General features: G+C 42.4%; 2 protein-coding genes across 8 annotated transcripts in view; one reads left to right on the top strand and one right to left on the bottom strand.

Moving 5' to 3' along the window:
• Nucleotides 1–86: 86 nt before the first annotated feature.
• Nucleotides 87–4,884, bottom strand: LOC135493157 (histone PARylation factor 1-like). The gene is made up of 7 exons (XM_064780156.1): nt 4,768–4,884; nt 4,111–4,342; nt 3,721–3,918; nt 3,311–3,503; nt 2,797–2,895; nt 1,838–2,067; nt 87–1,265 (listed from the first exon to the last, which is right to left on the bottom strand). The coding sequence occupies exons 1-7, from the start codon at nt 4,870–4,872 to the stop codon at nt 964–966; spliced, it is 1,359 nt and encodes a 452-aa protein (XP_064636226.1). The 5' UTR covers nt 4,873–4,884; the 3' UTR covers nt 87–963.
• A 396-nt stretch (nt 4,885–5,280) lies between these two features.
• The window catches only part of LOC135493156 (H(+)/Cl(-) exchange transporter 3-like), a 30,957-nt gene continuing 11,033 nt past the window's right edge, over nt 5,281–25,204 (top strand). For 2 of the 7 annotated variants that reach the window (XM_064780148.1, XM_064780152.1), the window contains exons 1-13: nt 5,281–5,430; nt 6,310–6,583; nt 9,491–9,589; nt 16,632–16,853; nt 18,745–18,899; nt 19,351–19,512; nt 20,073–20,279; nt 20,917–21,180; nt 21,828–21,917; nt 22,347–22,471; nt 22,852–23,073; nt 23,647–23,768; nt 24,434–24,548. In XM_064780148.1, the coding sequence (XP_064636218.1) occupies nt 6,418–6,583; nt 9,491–9,589; nt 16,632–16,853; nt 18,745–18,899; nt 19,351–19,512; nt 20,073–20,279; nt 20,917–21,180; nt 21,828–21,917; nt 22,347–22,471; nt 22,852–23,073; nt 23,647–23,768; nt 24,434–24,548 (1,949 nt within the window). In that variant the 5' untranslated portion in view covers nt 5,281–5,430; nt 6,310–6,417. Of the gene's footprint in view, nt 5,431–5,451; nt 5,506–6,309; nt 6,584–9,490; nt 9,590–14,802; nt 15,006–15,434; nt 15,492–16,631; nt 16,854–18,744; nt 18,900–19,350; nt 19,513–20,072; nt 20,280–20,916; nt 21,181–21,827; nt 21,918–22,346; nt 22,472–22,851; nt 23,074–23,646; nt 23,769–24,433; nt 24,549–25,204 lie in introns of those variants that run through there. The other 5 variants (XM_064780149.1, XM_064780151.1, XM_064780153.1 and 2 more) reach the window with 5 other exon arrangements.

The following is a 25,204-nucleotide window of genomic DNA, read 5'->3' as shown; positions in this document are numbered from 1 at the left end:
ATAAACTGCTGATTCAGCCAATAAATAAAACAACTGAATAATGTGCCAACATTTTTTTTTTGAACAAACTTCTTGACATTTTCATTACAAATCATCAGGATACAAAATTACCTATGTACACTTATCATGGTTTCTAGTGGTTTGTGCCAACCTGATGAAGCTTTCCGATCTTCATTGCCTTAAGCATACGGACAATAAACACGAAAATTCCTGTTAAATCTTCTTCAGACATGATCATGAAACTGACTCAACCTCATTTTGAAAGAAATTTTAATGAACACCATGGTGACTACATGTATCTCAATATACTCCCTGATCTAAGACAACTTAAGCTAGATATCATCAAGTTTTTGATATCATGTGCATGGTCATTTAATGCCATTAACATGTTCAATTTGGATAGACAATGGCCTTATCAGATTTCTAGCAGAAACAAAGACACACAAGTCCTCCCCATGAGGAAACCAGCCCTGTAAAAATTATCTCCTAACCATCCCCCACCAACTAATGGAAAATGCCTTAGATGCCGGGGGGGGGGGGGGGGATGGATATTTGATGAGGGGTGAGTTTCTGAGGAATAGTTTATTGACTTTAGCTCTCAGCTTATCTGAGCCAGGTAACCTCCTGCTGAGTTGCCGGACCAAAAGCTGAGGTCAACATATGTTGTTACATAACCGACCTTGCTATCACATCCTGGTTGCCTTGAAGTCGACCAAATTACTTCTAATTTTGCCTCATCACAGTAATTAGTCATGATCATATGATGATGAACCTGGCCCGAGTATCACTGGTTACGCTGGCCATTATGTAGATAAGGTAAATATGCCAATCATCACTGTGTGTAGTATCAGCGGGGTGCTTGAAGTTGGAGGGCGACTAAATATTTTACAGGGCTGGTTTCCTCATGCTCTTTAACTGAAATGAACATATAAAACATGATATGACACTGATCGCTCAAACTGTTCAGAATTCACTCAAGTCACTAGTCCGTCTCCTGTCAGCCAAATGGGCCTGAATGATCTTCGCATACGCATGCCGTCGCAACAACTTATAGCCCATCGGTAGCAGTGTCATGATAAATGGATGAAAGGTGTCGCCACCGTACGAGAAAAGATCGAGGCTAAGTTCGATTCCTTCTCCATAGTCGCATTCATCGTTCGCAAACTGGATCAACGTTATGAGCTCCTGAAGTGGATCGATGTTCTTGTCCCGTTCTTCGTCGGTTTCACTCTTTTCGATGCGTTTGAACATCTTCTTCAGGTCAGCTGGAAGGAACAGAATATTCTAAGCTTACAAAATATAATTTGAAGAGTTGTTTTTAATTTACATTCAAGTTTGTAAACTCACCGTAGACGTTTCAAATACAGTAGAACCTCCCTTAGCGGACACCTCTCTATTAAGGACATCCTCTCTATTAAGGACTCAAGTTTTTGTCCCAAATTGGGTGTTTCCATTCAATTCGACCTTTCTAATCAGGGCACCTCTCTATTGAGGACAGCACTTATCAGTTCGAAGGGTGTCCTTAATAGAGAGGTTCTACTGTACAGTAGAACCTCAATAGAGAGGTTCTACTGTACAGTAGAACCTCCCTATAAGGACACCCTCGGGACTGACAAATGCTGTCCTTAATAGTGAAGTGTTCTGATTACAGAGGTTCAATTAGTGTATACAAAAGACCATTTGGGACCAAAATCACTGGCCTTGATAGAGAGGGTGATCTGTAAAGAGGGGTGTCTGCTAATGGAGGTTCCAAGGAATGCTATAATGATGATGCTCCGATTCTGAACGCCATTGGATGAGTACATCATTTTTCCTGGAGCCATTCCCCTAAACTTACCGACAGATTCTGGCACTGGTCTGTAACCAATTTCAGTGGCCTCGTCAACTGGCACCACCAGGCCAGCACCATGGAATGTCTTACACACAACCTTCTTCTGCCTCTTAGTCATTTGCTTGGTTTTAAGCTCCAGGCTGATATCCTTTGACTTTGCCCAGTCTCTGAGAGCTGTCTGGAGTGTGGAGAGTTCTTTGTATTTCGTCTTTTTCAACTCCTCGTCAACAAACCAGCTGCATGGAAGATAAAACTTTATCAGCACCCAAATTCATACGTAATGAGGAACCGGCGTTCGTACCTTCTGATGCCATGACGTCATTTTCTGGTCTGTTGACGTCGCATGAGGTCAATCACGGGAAACCATTGCGTACATTTTTGCACAGGATTTCAACAACAGAAAACGTGCCCAATAACTGGCATCGCGCATATTTTCCGCAAAATTATTTTAAGAAACTGATAGCTCAATAGATTTAAAACAGGAAGATGCAAACGTCGCCGTAATCGGTCGAAAATGAGCGATCATTTTCGGGCTCAGAAATAACATGATAATGCATTGGAAATGGAGAGTTTTGGTATGATCTATTGCAGCGCCACGCGGCGGATAAATCGCGCCGGTTCCTCATTGATTCATGCTCAGATTTCAGAAGGACCAACTCTTCTGAGCATAAATTGCAAGTGATAATTTGGCAAAATCTTTCATTGAATACTGCCCACTAGCTGCCAGTGATTACATGGTTCCAGTCCGGAGAAAATACACGTATTCAGCAGATCAAATAACAGTGGAACCTCCGTTAGAGGACACCTCCCTATCAAGGCCAACCTCTCTATCAATGAGACTAGTTTTGGTACCAAAATGGTTGTTTCCATTCAATTTGACCTCTCTAATCAGGACACCTCTCTATTAGGGACAGCACTTGTCAGTCCCGAGGCTGTCCTTAATAGAGAGGTTCCACTGTACTCACTTGATTGCAGCAAATATGTTCTCGCCTCTGGGGGTGATCGTGCAATTTTCATTGGCAGCATTTGAAGCGACAAAGGCGGGCATCTCATTTGGATCATCTCTGAAAGAAAAGCAGAAATAAGTAAGGCACTAGACTTTATCTCCTTCAGCATTCGCTCTGCACTTGGAGGAGTTTTTCTCCTGGGAGTATTCCTCCTGCATGGGATAAGCGGTTTAATGTGCCACTGCGGTTTAGGTGCCAATTAGGTTTTTTGGCCTAGTGACTCTGGCTTTGGCCAGAGGTAGAGTCCATGCAAGCTACTCATGTTTCTCACTTGGTGAGGTCTTGTACTTGCCCTCGCATAGGCACCAGATACAAGGAGTGCCATCGATTTTAAGTATCATTTGAAGGACCGAAGAGCAAGGAATATAGTTCCTTAAATCCACGCCGGTTCATCCAAAAAACAAATCCTGGGTTCTCCTCGGGATCGAACCCGGCCCTTTTGCATGTTAGCCCACAGTGTGAGACATCATACCTGAAGTAACCGAAGTGGAACAGTGTTGTGTCGTCACCTCTTATGACTGTGGTGAACTCTGGTGGATCATAATAGTATCTCCAATGCCGCTGGAAGCAAGGAGTCTTGCCTTTTCGGTTTTTCTTCTTACACTTTTCAGCAAGGATGTCAAATGGACCAACCAGCTGTAGACCAAGGGTCTTCTTCAGAGCATCTGAAATTATCAACTATCAACTTGAAGTACACTCCTCTGTCATTTGCAACATCATGGGAGAAACTAGAGATAAAATTAACACAGATAACGAGATAAGATTAACACAGATAGCAAAACTGTCCACGTACGAGATAAGATTCACACCGATATTGCTTTTTTGAAGTCTGTCTCACATGGACAAACTCAACGGAAATGTTTCTTTTTGTTTGTAATGTACCTGAAGGTTTCTTGGCCTCCAAACTCTTACAAAACTCCCAGAACTCGTAGAAATCATCTGGCATCTCCATCAGGTACTTCTGTTTGATATTTTCTTTCATATCTTCAGGGGATACGGGCGCATCCATCCCAGCTTCCTCCACATCATCTTCATTGTCTTCAACTCCACTTTGTCCTGATTGATCAGCCAAGTCAATTTCTGAAAGAAATATTTTACTGTTAGCAATTTTCGTCGTGGTTGTGCCTTTCATCAGATATCATTTTGAACTGGAACCCGATTGTGACATTGTCTTCCGTGACTGCTTCCACTCAAACTACATTATAAAACACTTGAGGCAATGTTGCTGGCAAATATTATGACACTAATTGTTGCAGTTCTTCCCAACCTTACCTTCCTCTTCCGCCCTTACATATCCAGATGTATTTCCTGCCTCTGGTCGCACATATCCTGAGCTGCTGCTGTCTTCAGTTGCACCTTCATCTTCTTTTTCATCATGCACTTTATCTTTCAGCTCATCAACGTCCTTATTTTCTTCCTTTTTGTCATCTGTCTCTCCTGGCCCTGCACCTTTAAAAAAGTGTTCAATCTTTGTTTTCTTCTTTGGCTGATCATTGTCTTCATCCTAAAAATAAAATATGTATAGGCCATTTGTCAGATATGCCTGTACTGCCCAGGGTCAGGAAAACAAACCATTATTTACAATAGATCTTGAATCTTCACGGTCAAAGTCAAAGACGGCAGGCAGACCTCGCTTGATACAAGTTTCGGCCACTATTTTGCTAGCCCCAGCTCTCGCAAGACACACAAGAACCCAGAGAGCAGCAGCTAATTTCTTACTTTTATGAAGTTTCAGCATAATCTAATCCATAACAAGATAATTAGCAGCAAAAAAATGAATATCACTTCTGGCAAATGATGCGAAGTATACAAGTTCGTATTTTCATTAATAGAGGGCGCATTCTAAAAAAGGCAAAAATTGGTCAATTCAAAGGCGATTTTGCTGCAAAGTAAGAGGTTGTAGGTATCAAAATGGACATTTTCTAATACCTCGTTCTTTCTTTTAGGATGATAATAATTATTTTGGTGATCTGCATTCTTTCTATAGCATTTTTCACCAAATTTGCACTTTGGTTTTTTGTCACAATCCGCCATCGTCTCTAGCCACCTTTCGGCTCTTCTTGAAACTAAATTATTCCTTTATTTTTTCAAAGAAGAGCAAAATCAAATATTTTTTCTGATACATCTCATTCATATTGAAGACTCCTAGCAAAAATATCATTGGTCAAGTTAGAAGCCAAATAAAAAAGTCACGCGAGAATGAGTAATAGGGACCATTCATTTTCGATGAAATATTGCTTATGTCATAATTATGAAATCCTTATTTCAAACTCTGCTTGATCCAAAACCATCAAAACTTTCAATGCACATACCTAATAAGTAGCATATTTGAGTGTTATCTCTTTTTTAACGCAAAGAAAATGTTTTTGAAGCGACTGTTGACACTTGCTCATACTCGGGTTAATTACCGGTCCCTGCCATATAGATACAACATGGAGATAATCAGTGTAGTATGTTTTTGCAGTAAAATGTTAGGAAAATCGTTCAGTATTTCCTATTTGTGAGACACTATACCACTCTTTTTTCCATTCAAACTAAAGACGAACTAAGTTCCTTATAACTAGGAAGGTGAATGCCCTTTGCCGTGCTCAGGTAAGCGCTGAGCAGTAAAATAATTGCATGTGTAAAAAAGCTAAAGTGCTGCCTGTCTGTGACTTGTTGTGTAAAGTAAGTCAAGTCATGAAGTGTGTGTTTGCCTGTTATGCTTTCTGGTTGCTTGATCACCTGTGGGCTTCTGCATTTATTCTCAGTCAACTGAATCTCCCTTCAGTGTTGTCTATCGTGATCCAGTACTGTCAGGTGCAATAACTTAACTATGATGATGCAGCCTATGCAGTTACAATTACACTCAACACTGACACCCACCTGCAGTCGTACTCGTAGGCCTGCCCATGACCACCATACTGTACCAACACCGTGGTCAATCCCTGCTGCTGAGAAGAAAAAGCCGACAAAAGGAGGCCAACCTTCCAAAAACTGGGACCATTAAATGCTAAGATCAGCTGCCAAGCTAGTACTTTGCAGCCTGCCAGAACTCGGAGTATAAAGATGAAGTCAGTCCATGGTGATTGATCGATCATAGTTCATGCAGAGGAAGTTAACTTCGTACAGTACTGGTGATGATGGTGTACCAGTTGGAAGAAGCCTTGAGGGGTACCGGTACAACAAAACCGCAGCAAACAAAAGACTATGTTGGCCGTTTCCGCATATTGCATGTTCTTTCGACTTGTTTCTTTTGGCTCTGGTACAACATGTTTTTATGTCAACTATTCTAGCTATCAATCATCATCGAACACCTAAAATTGCAGGAGAACTGTTTTAACTCTCCTAAGTTGACTTTGGAGAGCTAAAATAACATGAAATGGAAACAATTTCAGAATGTAATTGTAATCTTTTTTCCAAGTTGTGTGTTAAAATTTATTTATCACTTTCATACCTTTTTGTGACAGAATGCTACAATTCTCTTTCCAGAAATATTGCCAGAACTATTTGAACTCGAGCTTCTTGTATGACTGCTACCAGGAAAGAGGTGCCCAAAAATATTTCACCAGCTATTGAAGGCCATATCATGTAACTGGTATGGAAAAGGAAGGTTTACATTTGGATCCCATGGCTCACTCTAAGACAACGTACAAAGCTGTTGGCGCCAATGGGGTCGTTTCAGACTTGAACAGTAGCACTGATGATGAAATGATCGATATTACAATGAGTGCAGCAACGACAGACAGACCAGATAGATCTCAGGGTGAGTCCGAGTTTGAATTGATGTTAATTTTCATTATCTGGTGGGTTTCTTTTTTCTAGTCAATTCCTTGTGCATGTTATTGTATCTGATGTTTTGACAGTACCCTACAAAACCCCACTCGAGACGAACATGCAAGTAATTTCCAAAGAGAGGGCTATAGGTGTCACACTGCAATTTTTGACCCTCGTATGTATAGTTTTCAAGTCTAAGACAGTAAACGATGCTGGTCGATACTGACATAACACATGAAAGTGATCATCAGACATCCTTAATCCTGCATGAATATATCATAAATTTTGAGAATGGTATAACTATAAAAGTCATGTTAACTGTTGTCTGCCGCCTAGATACATTGGCATTGCATGACAATTGTTTAAGTTGCCGACGCGTGTGTACTTGTTAAGTGAATAACGGCTGATAATCCGGAGATCCGTGTCACATGACTGTGAGAGCGAGAAGAATTCTTTCAATGCCAGAAGGGAAAATAAATTGTACAATTATCGGTTCACAATGCCCTCATTGTGCAATGGCTGGATCTCATGATATTTTCAAATGGATGCCTGTTTTACTTAAATTCGTTTAATAAGCAATGTTCTCCACAAAGGCATCTGTCAGTGTCAGGGCGGCCTACCCTTCTTTGGCAGCCTACCACTGCACCTTGGAAGAGCCACCCACACCCTCACAGTAACATGCTTTAGAGTTTTGTAAAGGGTTTCTATCAGGGCCACCCTGCCCTTTAAAATTGTTGGCCACACTACCCTGTGTGGCACACTGGCAAAACTTGTTGAATATCAAGGGTACCACCCTACCTTGAGAAAACCCTGAATAGTCTCCTTTCGTAGAAGATTTTGGTGCTTCAGATGTCCAATAGTGTTTCCGGCATGAGCATTGGCAATTGTGTATATTTGTCATGTGGCTTGGGCCTAGTGTTTCAATATCTCCACTAAGTTCCCTACAGTCCTGACGGCTACACTCTCTTAGTCGCAATTCAATAAATTGAAAACTGCGATATGCGCGTGTCATAACAATGTCGGTTCCCGTCACTTTCGTTTTGAATTGTTTTGCTCAATTAGTCAGTGCACCAATCACTCACGATATGTGTTTACGCCAGCGTGGTTGAAGTGCGGCGCATGCCGTAGCATACACAAGTATGTTACTCGTTTCGTATAATGAGTCCGTGGGTGCACTTGAAAAATCATTGATTCAGCAAAATATGGTCTTCGAGTTGAGGCTACGCGATTAAATAGTTAGGCAATATATCACTTTCAGCTCATATTGCGCTGAGGTACATGTGTGTAGTCATGGAAGTAGTGTGTCGCGCTTCAAAAAGTTTTTCTGCGATTTGGACTTAAAATGGATTATTCAAACTGGATTATTTTGTTTGTGGTTTCTATTACAAAGAATGTACCCGTTTAATACTTGGAGGATATCAATACTGACAATAGTGAGCTGATACATTGGGTGGTATGAGTGAAAGACTACTATATGTACTGAGAATTTCATGTACATGTTCATTTACACGCCCATTGTCAAGCTTCCTGTACAAATCAGAAGTAAAAGCATTTGCTAGTCTTTATCTCATCGCTCCCATTGGTCTTTTTAAAAAAAAGCTGTACCAGACAGATGTGTAGTCACTGTAGATATTTCAATTTTGGTACAGATGCAAACTGAGAACTGGAAAGTTTGCATCATCCATCGATCTATATAGTACCTAAAAGTACTTATCTAAAAATACTTTATAGTTCACACACAGACGCGATAAACTTTTCTCTGGCTGGATTTATTCTGGGACAATCTTCTCATGATGTCAAAATTTGTTAATCAGGACTTGAGGGTGCACAAATATTCCAAAGTGAAGTATTTGAGAAATAGTTCAAATGGTAAGATCCTTCATGACATCCATCTCGACCTATCTCTCATGCATCCGATCAGAACTTACATGTTCATGCATGAGCACTTGATATGATAATGAATTTGATTGTAATTTCTCAATCCCCCCCCCCTCCCCAACATTTTGTCAGTCATTGCATAATTGATTGTTGATGATGTCCATCACTGTGTTGATGAATTTCTAACGTTGCACTTCATCAAGTAGATAAACACAACGTGTCCAATTAAAAACATAATTCCTTTTTAATCCATTAATCCTGTTGTGTCGTTTAATTTTGAATTGCATCGTGTTTTGTGTTTACATTCTTGTTTGAATAATTTGAAATGATGTATTTTGTAATTTTATTCAGTCCTTGTGACTCTATCCTTTGGATAGGCAGAGTAGATTTGTTCCCATATTCTCTCACTGCACAGATAGCAGTCTGTTGAAATGAGATGATTGGTCATGCCTGCTATTCTTTGATGCAATTGCAATGCGGATATCCCACAATCTTGATACATGTAATTTATCTCGGCCAATCAGTACTTGCTACGGTGACACATGACGTGCATCATGTGACCTTGATCATCATCCGAGAAGTGGATGAAATCAAGTTAGTGGAGACATTTTCATAGAAAACATGGCAGGCATGACCAATCATCTCATTTACCCTCTGAGGATACTGCCATCTGTAAGATGATCTGGTACCAATTTTGTTGAAGAGATACAAAAATACCTATTTTGATCTATCAAACAGCATATGTGCTCAAATAGATTTTGCCTGGATTTGTCTCTTCCATATATAAGATCAGCCATCAGGTGTTGAATATCATGTTCAGTAGGCCCCCTATTTCTGGGCATGGAATCAATGTTTGCACGGTTTTTTGCTCCTACCCACTATATATTAGTATAAGCCAAAAAATACCTTACCAATAGTGAAAAATAGGTTATTTTGCTAACTACGTATTGTGTCCTAATTTATTTCATTATTTTAACAGCATGTATAGTGATGTTGTGTTGTGTTTATGTTTGTTCAGCGCTAGAAGAAGTGCTTTCACACCTCGATGATGATGACGACGATCCGATTGATGTCCAGTTCGATAATATCAGATCGCACTATTATGACAAATCAGAAGGTAGGTTCATCAGTTCACAAAAGCGCCCCTCAAACAAGAGATCTTTGTTGCAACAACCTGTGATAATTATCGTCAGTGAAAATATCTCGTTTGCGGTGGTGGTCATTAGAGATGGCTCCGACAAGACTTAATCATCACTGTGACCTGGGATCAGTGTCAAACGATCATTGCATCGATAAATATCGCAGGTCTGCCACAATAATCATCTTGCTTGGGGGAGGGGGATGCTAAATTCATCAAAGCAGGGTAGCATAGTCATGATTCGTGCTTGCAGCATTGCAAAAAGCGTGCAGACTTTTTTTGGCGACCCCAGGTTTGAAGCAGGATGTATGTAAGTTCAATCACAAGCACTGATGATGATCTGGTTCTGAAGGAATTTGTTGACCAGTGCTGACCAAAAATAGACCAGACCGTGAGCTATCTCGTTCTCCGGCTAGTGGATTCACCGCTTGCAAGATCGGTCGTCTATGTCGCCTCTTCTATGGTTGAGAAGGCCCCCGCGTTTTAAGTTCTTGCACTTACCTCTACCGAGTTGGTGCCTTTCCACGACTTTTCTCCACGTTTTGCAGCCAGGAATTAGCTCTGTAGGGCTAGGTCCATCCTGTTCCTGGCTCTGGTTGTATTTGTGTTCGCTATGATGAAATTCTGCTTGCCAAAACATCAAGTCGTTCCTCTGTAGTCGAATTCCAACACGCAGTGACTCTTCTTTCAATGCTATCCAACAGAAGAACAGACTATGCGAAGAGAGGACTATTCCATTTCCATAGTTCAGTATCATGAAGTCTTTTAGAGCTTCTCTTCTAGCATAGCCTGCCTTCAATGTGTGATCAAAAGTGAGATTTGGGTGATCATGATCTTCGAAGCTGATCGAATCTCTCTGAAATAATCGTGCAGGATAAGAGAGCGGAAATCAGTAATTTGTTCAATGTGAGATCGTTTTGTGTTGTGAATGGGAATAAGGTTTGGTATTGACAGCTTGTGATGTGAGAACACTCGGGGTGAAACTGAGATGATTTGACGGTCCTCTGGAAGTGGGTGCATCTGACAGTTTTTAGATTGGACTGATGTTTGCTGAAGTTGTTTGGTGGGTCTCTGATTCTTGGTTCCCAGGGTAACTCCCAACCTTAGTGGGATATTGTGGCAGGGTCCATGCAGAGAAGGACTAGAAGCGATAGCTCTCCGAAAGGTGCTTTAGAGATGTTTGTAGAGAGACATCTGTGGATAGTGAAACATGTCACTTTCGGATAATCTTCCTTGATTTGCCTTCAAAAGTTGCAGAAAGTTGACGTCAAAATGGCCAGCGTTGGTGTCCATAAGGGGACATCTGTGGATAGTGAGGCATGCCAGGAGTTTACGCTTGGATAATCTTCCTTGATTTGCCTTTAAATGGTGCAGAAGGTTGACATCAAATTGGCCAGCAGCTGGGAGTGGTTGATACATGAGATGGTCAGCTTTGGGTCAGCTTTGGGTCAGCTTGAGTCAGTTTTGGGCAGTTATGTAGGTCAGCTTGGGGAAAAACGAACTGACCAGATCTCCAGGGAGTTCTAAGCTGTCCCGAGGATACAAACTTGCAGTGAAAATGTCAGAATGCTGCTAAAACTCAGGGGGTCAGGATTTCCTTTCTGACTGTTCAGGACTGTACATCAGCATCATGTATGAAACACTGGATGAAGATTTCTGCTCTGACGAGGAGTTCTATGCCAGTTCTCCAAGTTCTCCCATATATGGACGAGGTAGGATTTAATGTCAGGTTGTTTTTTAGTGTGATCATTAACCCCTTCACCCTTATTTAACCCAGATTGAAGAAATCATGAAACATCCCATGAAAAATACTAAATTTTCTGCCTGGGGTTTGTTTTGTTGAAAATGAAATTTTATATTATTTTTGGTATTCTTAGATGTTTTTGCAACGATTGTTCATCTAACTGAATTTGTAATGTTAGCCTATATTTTGTTGTCATCAATAAGCACATGACCACTATCATATGCCCTTGTAGGCCTAGGGGCTCGGTAGGCCAACAGGCTAGTTCTCAAGACTAACAGTCTTGTATTCAAAGACAACATTTCTTTGTTGTATTTGAAAGTACAGTGGAACCTCCGTTAGCGGACACCTCTCTATTAAGGACACTAGTTTTGGTCCCGAATTGGCACATTCCATTCAATTTGACCTCTCTAATCAGGACACCTCTCTATTGAGGACAGCACTTCTCAGTCCGGAGGGTGTCCTTAATAGAGAGGTTCTACTGTATCTTAATTATTTTGTGGTGAAAACTTCATCGTTTGATATTTTGTGTCTCGTGGTTAAGTTTCAAAGTATGCCCCCAAAGAGCAAAGCGGGCTGTGTCTCAAATGATGTATTTGAGAGTAATACGAATGTATACAGACAGATTGATTTCATATTGTAGGATTACAAAATGTACACCAGTGCATCCAGCAACCACTCTCAAAGCTCTTTGCATAAGCTGGGTGAAAAGGAGTGTTTTTTCACCTCGTTCTGACTCGCTCTCGGATCAAACTCTGAACCTCTCTATAAATGCCACAAGACACTCTTCTGGTAATGAAACATAGAGCTTGGGTGACTAAAGCTCTTTGCATTGAATAAAAGCCGGATAAAAAAGGAGTAATTTGTGTCAATTGCCACTCTCAAGAGGTTGTACACACTATCACAGTTCTTACGTCCTTGAGGATATGTGAGGCAGAATGATATTGTCTCAGCTATGTTGATCAGTATGCAGAGCACACTTCCTCAGGGGCATTCAATGTCTAAAGGATGTCCTATAAATTCTGGATTATTAATTTTCAAGCGGATTTTGTGCATTCTTTGAAGTTTGTGATAACGTCAAATTTTCATCTTGGGTGAAGATGTAGATGATAATTAGAAAAACTGTAAGTTCGGGATTCTTACATGCATTTTCCAATTGGATACCTGGTCTGTTTTGTCTCTTTGGAATTCCTGATAATGTCTTGGTGTATTCGGTTGATTGCCTTCTTTCTTTCTCAGAATTTTGGGGAGACTGATGTTCAGGCATAACAGATCTGCGAGTTCCATATGAGAAAAATTGAATTTCGCACAAACGGAACAGTGACCCTCTTTTTCCTGGGCTTCAGTCGGTATCAAAGCATTTGATGCCTCGAGTCATATCTATGGAATTCCCATACGCGAGTTTCTGAATATTACCTTATCGTCCACAGGTTTGCTGGCCAAATCTAGCTAACTGGCAGAGTTCTAGACCGAAAGTGAGAAGGTACATTTTTCGGGCAGTGAAAATCTAAAAGTAGGCCTAAATTGGTTATGTGAAGTCCCCTTTATGCAGTTGTGGGTTCGATTCTGATTAAATTCTCTCAAGATGTCAGTTCTCTACACACACGATTAAATTTCCAGCAGGTCTCGATCTGATCTGCTCTAACTGCTCACATCCTAACTTGCTGATTGAGCCAAAGATGATTTGAAATGTTATCGGAAAACTTGGGCTCCCAAGTTTAGTCGCTGTTCCTTCGATCTGATGGTTTAAATTCAACCCAACCTGGCTAACACTATTAGGCAAGATGTCATTCATATGCAGGTTGCCTTGGTGATGTTACCAGACGTGTCGACACCTTCTTGCAAAATTGATGATTTCACCACAGTAGTGTTTCGGCTAGACATCTGAACAGGCAGGACAGATGAGGGCCCAGTACGAAAAGGTCCTTGGGGATCATCGGGGCACATTTTGCAAGATGGTAGTTTTTTTGGATCCCCTGAACCCAGGGGTCACTCACATAGAAAGGGGTATGCACATCCATGTTCTGGAAAAAGCTGGCAAACGGTGGCTAATTCTTTCAAAACGTCTGGAGATCTTTAGGCCCCTATCCAGTGGCGCTTTGCCTGCAAAAGCCCATGGAATTGCCAAAAACCAGTCTTTTGCTGCAAGAAGCTTTGCTAAAAACACAACATGACACCAAAAAAACTGCCCGGCCGGGCCTATGTGCAAATTTACTGTTTCGCAAAGCAGACTATACTTCTCACCCCTGCTGAATGGATGGGTATTGAAGCTGCTTACTGCTGGCACCGGTCAACTGAAAGCAGAAAGGGCTTCAAAAAATTTCCCAGTGGACACGTACGTGCATACCCCATCCTTGGGAGTGACCCCCCCCCCCTGGGTCCCTGAATAAACATGTTGAAATGCCGATATCATTTATAGCGGTTAAAAACACTTCTACCTACCATGGGTGTCTTAAGTAGCCAAATTTCCACACAATGGATATACATGTGTAATCAAATTATTGGCTATCGTAGCACACAGGAATTGGCAATGTGAGAGTCATTTGAATACCGGCCAATATTGGCTTGTGGTGGCTAGATCACTCGCTGAGTCATGTGTACATGTACCGGGTAGCTGGTACTTGTAACCGATGACATGATCCCAATTCTGATACATTCAGGGCATAGCTTAGATGAGGACACGATAATGTATTGGGCCATGTCAATTGTCTGGACCAGGGATGCAGCCAGCATTGTTTCATCTGATGGTCGATAATCTTGCTGCATTCTGGAAGCTTCTTTGGATTTGTGTAAATGAGCTATCGTTTCCAGGATAAGTGTTTCTGCAAGGGATGGTTTCAGTGGATGCTGCGGTGTGTTACGAATTTGGCATTCTGTCCATTTGTTGATGATGGAATAATTTAGGGAGTTTTCAGGTCTTATTGTTTTATTTATGATAATGTGGATAAGGTTGTGATCAGCATCATTGAGCTGCTCGAGCTGAGCATTTTAAAGCAGCCCATCGATGAGAGATTTTTATTGCAGCAACCTGCAGCATATATCACTGCAACCAACAATTATTGTACTGGTAAACTGGGTCATCCTAGGGTTTGATCGATTACAGGTCACAGTAATGACCAACACTTGACAATGGGGCCAGCGACGACCCCTGCAGAAATGAGCTTTCTTTCTCGTGCAATTATTATTGGAGGTCGCTTCTGCAACGAAATCTCTCAGTTTGCTGGGCAATTTTTCACAACGCTTTCATTTCATCGACCAAGGCAAACCACATGCCCCACAACCTTGCATTCTTCTGTGAAGGAGGCAGACATGAACATGATGAAGCAAAAATGACCTGTTGCTGCTGGTGGAATTTCCGGTGATTTCTCATTGACACTAATGCGGGCAGTGCCTCTCTCTCGGGAAGTGGTGCATAGATCATGTTAACGTGGCAAGACCAATGGATGATATTAGGATTTTCTCATTGGTCGAGACATTTTGCATAAAGTTGTTAATAGTCTTGCGTTAAAATGGGGAACGTTTTGAAAGTTCTGCTGCGAAATGATCAGGAGAGTTTGGTGTGCGACCTGGAATATGGAGAGAAGACGGGCATCGACACAAAAAACAAGAAGCCTGGCGTTTATTCCGTTCCGGACGCGGGGCATTTTTATCAGGGTAGGCCTCATGTTCTATACCGACTCCCTTGCAATCGGGAACCAGGCCGTAGAGTGTCGGACACGGATATGTACCCCAGTAGTCATTCAGTTGCTGAAAGCAAGCAGAATTGCTCCTTTGAAAAATGTCCGTGGCAAAATGAAATAAAAGATCGCTTCAATATGATATCACTTAAAAGTGATCTTTTATTGCTCATCATGGTATTTATTGTTATAGGGCGTAGCAATAAAAAGCTTTAGTTTATTTCTTGGCACTTGTAACATTTGACCAATGTCACTTAAATGTGGTTCACAGGCTATTTTTAAATACAAATGACATATATATATAAATTAGGCTGGTGTACTAAAGATAGGTCAACAACATATTAAACCCACTTGACAAAATTTTTGTAGCATAAGATTGAAACTTGACCTTGATTTGTTGAATATACTGCGGGTTAGTGTGTACTGGGTGTCCGTGCAAATGAGATGAATCTCCAAGATTATGGTGAGTGGTTTCTGACTATAAGGTACTCTTTCCTACCAGAGATCATTTGTGACTCGCTCTACCAAAACTAGGCGCTTGTCGCATCTGAACTTGACAGGTTGATACGGACTTGTTGTTCATTTACCTATTGTAGACCTTTTGTGAAATCTATTACAAACTGATTTGGTCACATTTCACAAAAGGTCTACAATAGGGAAATGAACAACAAGTCTGTATCAACCTGTCAAGTTCAGATGCGACAAGCGCCTAGTTTTGGTAGAGCGGGTCACATTTTGGCTAAACTTTAGAATTACCGATCGGATGTTCCTCCGCACTATATAAGTTGTGAATCGGTTTAAAAGAGATTGTTGCGCGTAGCATGTTGCATGTTGACTTACTTATTCATTATTCGGTGGTCATTCGCGCCTTGGACCTATACTTCCGATCAGGAATTCTAAAGTCGTTCCATAATTTTCACTCTGTTTTGTAGTCACTTGTTATAATAGCATTCCGCGAAGTTACTATTTATAGCTCACAAGGTCATTTGCATAAGATATTGATGACGTTTTAGTCACGTGACAGTCGGACATCGACACTTATTTCTACGCATTTGAGCTTATTTCAAAGTCAATTATCTTTGACCCTGCATTGTTTTTAGCATGAATGATACCATAGAGTCAGAGAGAGAAATATTCAGAACAATTATGTAGTATTTCCAACACTCGGACATGTGCCGGATATTGAATCTGACTGCCCTAGTTAGAAAGCCTGAATCCATTACGAAACCGCATGTTTGTCCGACATTGCCTGTAATTAAGCGATGGGGAAATAGAGGGCAGCAGCTGCAGTGACGTCATCTTCGCGGAATGCTATTGAAGCATCTCTGTTATCAATTTGACATTAGTTGATCGCATTTGATTGTGTCACGTTCCTTTTTAACTGCATGGCTTGAGTTGATTCCACCATCATTTTGAAAAAAAATTCACAGGCAATGGAGTAAACAGCCTGCTGGCTGTCATTTCGAAGCATGGTAAATTGGTCATTTGCTCCTGTTGCCTGTGACAATTTTTTTCAGAATGGCTGTCGAAGTGGCATGTTGAAAGGGATATTCCTATAAAATCTCTGATGACTAACCACAAGCCTGTTTTGTTTGATTTCAAGGGTCCACCAACTTGATGGATACCCTCGATGACTTGCCACCAGGTATAGGACAGTACGATGATTTCCACACCATTGATTGGCTGCGAGATATCGCACGCGATCGCCATCGTCATCGAGAGATCGTCAAGAAGCGGGCGGCGGGCGGGTGCCTGGACAAGCTGAAGAGCGCCCATGATGCCTGGTCTGGTTGGGTGTGTGTCCTGTTGGTCGGAGTCGCTGCAGGTGAGTTATTTTGGCCAGGAACACATATAACGGTAACAATCAATTAAAATATTTATATAGCGCCTGATTCGAGGAAACAATTTCCTCGACTCTCAGGCGCTGTTGAAAAAAGCATGCCTGAATAAGTGAGTTTTTAGAACGGCCTTGAAAGATACCACTGAATCCGCCTTGCGGATGGATGTAGGGAGTTGATTCCAGAGGTATGGAGCAGCCCTGCAGAATGCTCGGTCACAAAATGTCTTGCATTTGGTGCGCGGAACAATCAGCAGGGCGGCCCCATCCGAACGCAGAGAGTATGAGGTCCCCCACTGTAGCTCAACCATATCACTCAGATAAGCAGGCGCAAGTCCATTGAGTGCCTTGTATGTGAGTAGAAGTATCTTGAACTCTATTCGGGCCTTGACTGGGAGCCAATGGAGTCGCCTGATTATCGGAGTGATATGATCAAACTTACGGACAAGGCAGACCACCCTTGCAGCAGCAACTGCCACTTTTCACATCATGACCCCACTGCCAATGAGCCAAATGAAGCGAAATGCATCTGGAGGCCTAATTCCGTATCTATGTTTCCAGGAACAGTACACAGTGTTGGGCTTCCATTTCTGCCAACTTTACAAACGTCCATACAATATCGGAATAAATAAAAAAGAACTGTTTGAGAAGTGGCTTGATCCTGATCTCAGCCATTCCGAACCATCAGAGTTAATCGGTCCGTTTATACCTCCCCTCCCCTTGGTGTGACGGAGTCCGGGTCGGCGGAGTGGAGCCAAGACTTGAGGGTCGAGATAAATCTCAGTTGAATCGACTAAACTAATTTTCTATCCCGTCATCACATCCAGTTCCATCATCACATTGTCTAGTTCTACTCATAAACAATGTTGCCTTGAGGTTGATTGCTATTCTAGTCTCAGCCAGCTAAAATGTCCTCGCTAAGGGAATCTACAGGTGCATTGTAAATTGGATAAGGATGACGAGAGCTCTCGGCAATAAGTAACGTTTGCTGGGGTCTGGCACAATGCATGAAGATATCTGTTTAGCAATTCTTAGCCCGCGGTGCTTGGGTGGTGGCACATTTTGTGATTTATGAAGGAGAGAAATGTTACTAGATTGGCTTGTTGATGAGAGAGGGTGATACCATTGGACCTGATCCAGTGGCTTTTCAAGGCTTAACCGGGACATGTCTTACCAAAAATGTCACAGTCACAGTCATTACGAAAATGGCATGCTGCTGCAGGAAAGGCCTGCTTTCAGCAGTGACACTTATAAGTGTACAACATATTCTCCTCTCTGGTCTGTTCTCAGGTCATTTCGAATCCTTCACATGAAAACACAACTCTTCCATGCCGTATTTCCAAGCAGACTTTTTTTATACCAATCAGAATGAGGTGAAGGTTCTCATCTTATTTTTGACACCCAAAGTGCTAAAATTGGTAAAAAATCATTGTGTGACATTTCTTCACTTCTTCTTCTTCTTCTTCAGTGTTCGCTCTGCACTTGGAGGGATCATTCTCCTAGGAGTAATCCTCCTCCAAGGCGGGATGAGCGTATCCTGCGTGCCACTACGGTTAGGCGCCAATTGGGTTTATTGGCCTAGTGCGCCGACTTTGGCGAGAGAGATAGAGTCCACGCAAGCTACTCATGTTTCTCACTTGGTGGGGTCTTAGCTTGCCCTGGCATAGACACCAGGTACAAGGAACCTCGGTTTTGAATCGCATTCGAAGGACTGTGAAGAGCCAGGAATTTTAGTTCCTTGAAAGCCACGCCGGTTCATCCAGACATACGATCATGGGTTCTTCCCGGGATCGACCCGGGCCCTATTGCGTGGTGGCCAGCAGTGTAAACCACTAGGCCATGAGGCTCTTCACAATTTCTATCATGTTCTCTTCATCAGGTGCATGTGCCGGCATCATCGACATCGGCGCCACCTGGATGTCAGATCTGAAGGAGGGCATCTGTCTGGACGCGTTCTGGTTCAACAGGGAGCAGTGTTGCTGGTCGGCGAATGACACCCTGTTCAATGCAGTGGACGAGGAGATATGTCGACAGGTGGGTGACATCTTTTCCAGCATCTGTCTGCACGTCATCCTGAGGAAATCAGGGGTATATGTTCGCTTCTCCCGCACATAAACCCCTGGGACATCCCCCTAGCTAAAGTACAGACAATCACGTTTAAGTCGGTATCGAAGATTTAACTTTCAACCTTGGTTCCAGTACCGTACTTCTAATGATTTGTATGAATGGAAATCACACTCAGAAATCTTAGAATCGAGGTTGCAGTGCGCACTTCAGACGGACTCGGCCGTGTTCATCCTCTTGACACGGGCCTTAAGTCTGCAGTGGCCTTACTAAAGAAGAAACATGGTAGTCTAAGTCACCTCTCTTACACAGTCTTTTAACACTTTAAGCTAACTAACAATGAAAAAAATCCATCGCAAACTAAAGTGCTATATGTAGCTGTTTTCGTTCCTTTAATTATTTTCTTCTTTGATACTTTCAGTGGCGGACATGGCCCGAGTTATTTGGAGATTGGAATGAAGATGCAGGAGCGTACATCCTGAAGTATATCATGTATGTTGTCTGGGGTCTGATCCTTGCCACGTTGGCTGTGATGTTGGTGCGGGTTTTTGCTCCATATGCCTGTGGTTCAGGAATTCCGGAGGTAAGTATACAGCAAGGAACCTTTGATTCATTCCTAGCAGAGACACTTTGAGGATAAGGAGTCTGACCACGGGTATAACATCACTCCAAGTCGTGTGCCAGTGCAGTCGGAACTTTGACAGTTTTGCTTGATATGAATTTATTGAAACTTTCCAGCACAGCATTCTTGATAGATAAATATTGTTCTGAGAACAATGTACAGTAGAATCTCTCTATTAAGGACACCCTCGGGACTGACAAGTGTTGTCCTTAATAGAGAGGTGTCCTGATTAGAGAAGTTGAATGGAATGGAATGTACCAATTATTGACCAAAACTAGTGTCCTTTATAGAGGGGTTGTCCTTAACAGAGAGGTGTCTGCTAACTGAGGTTCCACTGTATTTTTGAAACTCATCAGTTTATTTTAGAACATTCCTATTTGATATCAAGACTTGAAAATGCCAGTAATGTCTGAAAATTATTTGAACTAGAGGGATTGAACTCCTTTGCGGGGCCTAAAAACGAGTTGTTTGGTGTTAGGATCGAATGATTCCGTTGAATGATATACGTTCCTTTGTTTCAGATCAAAACAATCTTGAGCGGCTTTATCATCAGAGGATACCTTGGAAAATGGACGTTGATCATCAAATCTGTCTGCATGATGCTGGCAGTATCTGCAGGCCTGAGTCTCGGCAAAGAAGGACCATTGGTTCACGTGGCCAGTTGCTGCGGTAACATATTCTCGTATCTTTTTCCGAAATACGGAAAAAATGAAGCGAAGAAAAGAGAGGTAGGTTTCATTGTTGTTGGAATGATATGACTTTTTCACAAAAAGGAAGAATAAATCCTTTGCTTCTATCGTTCATTTCAACTTCGCAGGTTGTCTTCTCACTAACAACTTCTATATTTTTAAAAACCCATTGTCCCTGTCAGAGAGTTGCCCTCCCTATCTTATGGGACTTATCCTCTCTGTCAAAAAGTTTAGAACTTGGCTTATCACCATTTATCTTAAAGGGTAACTCGTGTCAAATTTCACCATATAATGTTTTAGCTGTTTTTGACAAATGACTACGTCACTTTCTCATAAATCGGTAAGGTTTTCGAATCGAAATGCACATTTTCTAGAAATTGATGGTTTAATCCCGCCCACGCCGACAACGTTTTCGTTGATGACGTCACAACATGAACATTTTCGCGGTCGCGGTGGTTTACATTCAGCGATTTTATAATAAATCTAATCAAAAATGGAAAATTTGAGCTTTACATTTGTGATCAACAATTAAAAACGGACGTATTTACGCTTGTTGTAAATCACATCATAGTATCACTTTAATCATGAACTGTGCCTTCTTTGCTCACTCAAGATGCAGTCCAGGACAATCTTGACCAGGATACTTTATCTCACTACTGTGATTCTTTGATTTCAGATTCTTTCGGCTGCATCAGCTGCGGGCGTCAGCGTGGCATTCGGCGCGCCCACCGGTGGCGTCCTCTTCAGCTTGGAAGAAGTCAGTTACTATTTCCCGCTGAAGACCCTGTGGCGGTCGTTCTTCTGTGCACTCGTCGCGGCGTTCGTCTTGCGGTCGATCAATCCGTTTGGTAACGATCATTTGGTGATGTTTTATATCGAGTATGACACTCCGTGGGCCATTCAGGAACTGGTTCCCTTCATCTTGCTTGGAGCATTAGGGGTAAGTCTGAATTTCATATCAAGTGATTTTACTCGGACTTACTGAAGAGGTTAAACCGGATACAAGTACCATGTACTGGGAATTTTTTTCTGACTCCCACTGATTGAGGTGGTGATTCAGATTCAATGAGCATTCCAGTAAAAAGATTTCAAATGTCGAGGTGTGATTGAATTGGCACACGTCACTGCTGTCAGCAGCCATAATGCCATAACGACCAAGAGAGATTTTGTGAGTGGTCGGTGGCCTGAACTCTCTGTAAAACACAAGCGTCAAACCTTGATTTGATTCTCCATGTAGTATGTTGCTACTCATTAGAGTTACGGTCCTTTTGGACTCACTTCTTCTGCCTTACATTTGCAGGGTGTTCATGGTCTTCTGCCTTACATTTGCAGGGTGTTTATGGTCCTCTGCCTTACATTTGCAGGGTGTTTATGGTCTTCTGCCTTACATTTGCAGGGTGTTCATGGTCTTCTGCCTTACATTTGCAGGGTGTTTATGGTCCTCTGCCTTCATTTGCAGGGTGTTCATGGTCTTCTGCCTTACATTTGCAGGGTGTTTATGGTCCTCTGCCTTACATTTGCAGGGTGTTTATGGTCTTCTGCCTTACATTTGCAGGGTGTTCATGGTCTTCTGCCTTACATTTGCAGGGTGTTTATGGTGCATTTTTCAACAAAGCGAATATCTTGTGGTGTCGTTATAGAAAGAACTCGACGTTAGGAAAGTATCCCATCACAGAGGTGAGTGCTTTGGCGCCAATACTGGCACATTTGGTGCCAATGCCGGCACATTTGGCGCCAAAACTGGCACATTTGCCGCAAATGCCGACACATTTGGCGCCAATACTGGCACATTTGGCGCAAAGACAGGCACATTTGGTGCCAATATGAAAGAATCCAGTGCAAAGTCTGAGAGAGAACAAGAAATTATCAGTTGACTTGCCTAATTTCTGCGAAATATAATCAGGTGCTAGAGAAATATGCGATTGACAGGTCTTTGTTTTAACAAAATCGCGGTCATCCCTTTGAGTTACATGACGTCGAGGTCTTCATTTTTTGGCCACTCTGTGTACATGACCTCCAGGGTATGAGCCTGGTGCCCTTTACACCACTATGCCACTTATCCCCCCAATTGCCTTGTCTCATGCATTTGTCCCCTGTCCATTTCAGGTGCTTGCTATCAGTTGTATCACAGCTCTTGTCAGTTTCCCCAACATGTACACGAGAATGAGTGGTAGCGAATTGATCCGGATGCTAGTCAGTCAGTGCGGACAGGAGGACTTGTCTGATTTATGGTAAGGTGTACATTAGAACCTCTCTATTAAGGACACCCATGGGACGGACAAGTGCTGTCCCTAATGGAGAGGTGTCCTGATTAGAGGGGTCAGATTGAATGGAAACAACCAATTTGGGACCAAAACAAGTGTCCTCAATAGAGAGGTTGTCCTTAATAGAGAGGTGTCCACAACAGAGCAAGGATGGAGCGCACTTGAGGAGACATCATTTCATCGCTTGGCGCAAAAAGTGGGGCACCGTCTAACGTCGTTATACAACAATGCGTTAATTGCGCCTTGCGTAGTGTGATAGGGTGTAGGATAAAACTAAGTTGGTAGTGTAGGGTGTGTAAAGCACATTGAGGACAAATATGGTTAATAAAGCGTTTCATGTCTTTCAGCGACTACACGAGGAACCTTTCGAGCGTGAACGAGAAAATCTCGCCAGCTGGTCCCAAACTTGTCGGCGCCATGTGGCAGTTGGCGCTGGCATTGATATTCAAGGGCGTCATTACGATCTTCACGTTTGGCATCAAGGTGCCGGCCGGTCTGTTCATTCCCAGCATGGCGGTCGGTGCCATCATCGGACGGATGGTTGGTGTGGGCGTAGAACAGCTCGCGGTGTAAGTAGAACAGCTCGCGGTGTAAGTAGAACAGCTCGCGGTGTAAGTAGAACAGCTCGCGGTGAAAGTAGAACAGCTCGCGGTGAAAGTAGAACAGCTCGCGGTGAAAGTAGAACAGCTCGCGGTGTAAGTAGAACAGCTCGCGGTGTAAGTAGAACAGCTTGCGGTGTATGTAGAACAGCTCGCGGTGTAAGTAGAACAGCTCGCGGTGTATGTAGAACAGCTCGCGGTGTAAGTAGAACAGCTCGCGGTGTAAGTAGAACAGCTCGCGGTGTATGTAGAACAGCTCGCGGTGTAAGTAGAAGAGAGGTCTCTTCCACATGGACTGGGTATTTTCGATTGGTTTTCTTCGGTGGCTAAATATCTATAGAGTTCTGATGCATCAGATTCAAGTGTATGCATCATTAAAATACTGCCAGTACCATATTTAGGTATGCCGTGATAGAACTGTTTTTCCCAGGAATCTATCAAATTATGCGAAGTTCCAATTTTTTTTTTAATTTGCAAATAACCTTGATTCGTGAAAACAAAAATCACGAATATTTCTCGATATATCTTCCTCTTGTTTTGCAGATTTCACCAGGATTCGTTTGTCTTTAGAAATATGTGTAAACACGGGGGTAATTGTGTGACGCCGGGTCTTTACGCGATGGTAGGAGCAGCTGCAGCCCTGGGGGGCGTCACCAGGATGACAGGTAAACTCGATTAGTAGTTGATGTTGAAGAATCTCCTCCTACTTCTGCTGTGGTGAGAAAATTAAAATCATCCGAGAAGTTGACGTGCAGGCTAGCACCGTGTCTTCAGTTCTATTCAGTACGATTTCAATGGAACAAGGTGGTGGATGGGGAGAGATTTCAGTATGATTTCAATGGAACAAGGTGGTGGATGGGGAGAGATTTCAGTACGATTTCAATGGAACAAGGTGGTGGATGGGGAGAGATTTCAGTACGATTTCAATGGAACAAGGTGGTGGATGGGGAGAGATTTCTGTACGATTTCAATGGAACAAGGTGGTGGATGGGGAGGGATATGTTCCACAGAGTGTTTTCATAGTCAGCCATGTCGGAGGGCAGAACAAAGATTTGTCATGCCTGACTTACTGAATCAAATAATGTCATGGTCATTTCGGCTTGCTTTCTATTATCTGTCCCTCCTACATGGCCTGTGATGACGTCAGGTGAAACCACTCTTTCTAATAATCTGTTAAGTGTCTTTTTAAAGGATATTATTTGGATAAGTTACGATTCTGTCTGAAGCCCTTCAGGACATCCCACAGTCTGCTTAGCCCTTTAAATGTACACCTAACTTGAAGAATTTTGCAATCACTTTCTCTCTGATGATATGTTGTTTATATTTCCAGTGTCTCTTGTTGTGATCATGATTGAGTTGACGGGTGGCTTGCAGTATGTGGTTCCTCTGATGGCAGCAGTCATGACCAGCAAGTGGGTCGGAGATGCATTTGGAAGAGAAGGAATGTATCCTTGTGACAAAAAATTTTAAATCTTGATAGCTGTTTTTCTAAAATTGTATTATACGGAACAGCACTTTCAAGGGGTACCATCAGGCTGGGCAAAAATTGGGCGAATCCAAGAATTGAAATCCTGAACTCGGAGCATTATACAATTCAAAGCACCTCGTGTTCCCGAGTTTTTTATTCCAATCGTCGTTCCTCTGCCATATCAGCTCTCTCCTGGCAAACTTGTGTATGCTTGCACTAAGCTGATGTTTGCATCAGGATCTAGAAATACTGGGCCTGCTATGGACAGCATTTCAAGCAGGAGACTCTGAAGTGAGCAAGCCAATCAAAATTTTCTTACATAATTCAGCCTACTGGATGAAAGTTTAATGTGAAACTTTGGCTATAAGATTATTAAAGAGACCCTGAGCCGACTGGCTTAGTAAAAGAAGAACTGAATTCATGAACACGGGAAACTAGGAACCACGTGATGCTCAGAGTCACAGATTTTGATTGTCTGGGGTGGCATAGGCACAAGGCAGTTGAGTATGGAGTCAGTCAGGTCGAGTTGAGGTAACGGCACAAGGCAGTTGAGTATGGAGTCAGTCAGGTCGAGTTGAGGTAACGGCACAAGGCAGTCATAGTATGGAGTCAGTCAGGTCGAGTTGAGGTAAC

The sequence above is a fragment of the Lineus longissimus genome, chromosome 9 (genome assembly GCF_910592395.1).
Source record: "Lineus longissimus chromosome 9, tnLinLong1.2, whole genome shotgun sequence".
Lineage (NCBI taxonomy): Eukaryota > Metazoa > Nemertea > Pilidiophora > Heteronemertea > Lineidae > Lineus > Lineus longissimus.
The sequence above is the reverse complement of the archived record's forward strand: the minus strand, read 5'-3'. Positions and strand labels throughout refer to the sequence as shown.

What these genes read in the sequence shown, in the direction of transcription:
- LOC135493157 (XM_064780156.1), bottom strand. Translation starts at nt 4,872, where the DNA reads ATGGCGGATTGTGACAAAAAACCAAAGTGCAAATTTGGTGAAAAATGC. An exon ending in TGTAAGGGCGGAAGAGGAAG is followed by an intron (nt 3,919 to 4,110) that starts GTAAGGTTGGGA and finishes TATTTCTTTCAG; the next exon opens with AAATTGACTTGGCTGATCAA. An exon ending in ACCAGTGCCAGAATCTGTCG is followed by an intron (nt 1,266 to 1,837) that starts GTAAGTTTAGGG and finishes TGTTCCTTCCAG; the next exon opens with CTGACCTGAAGAAGATGTTC.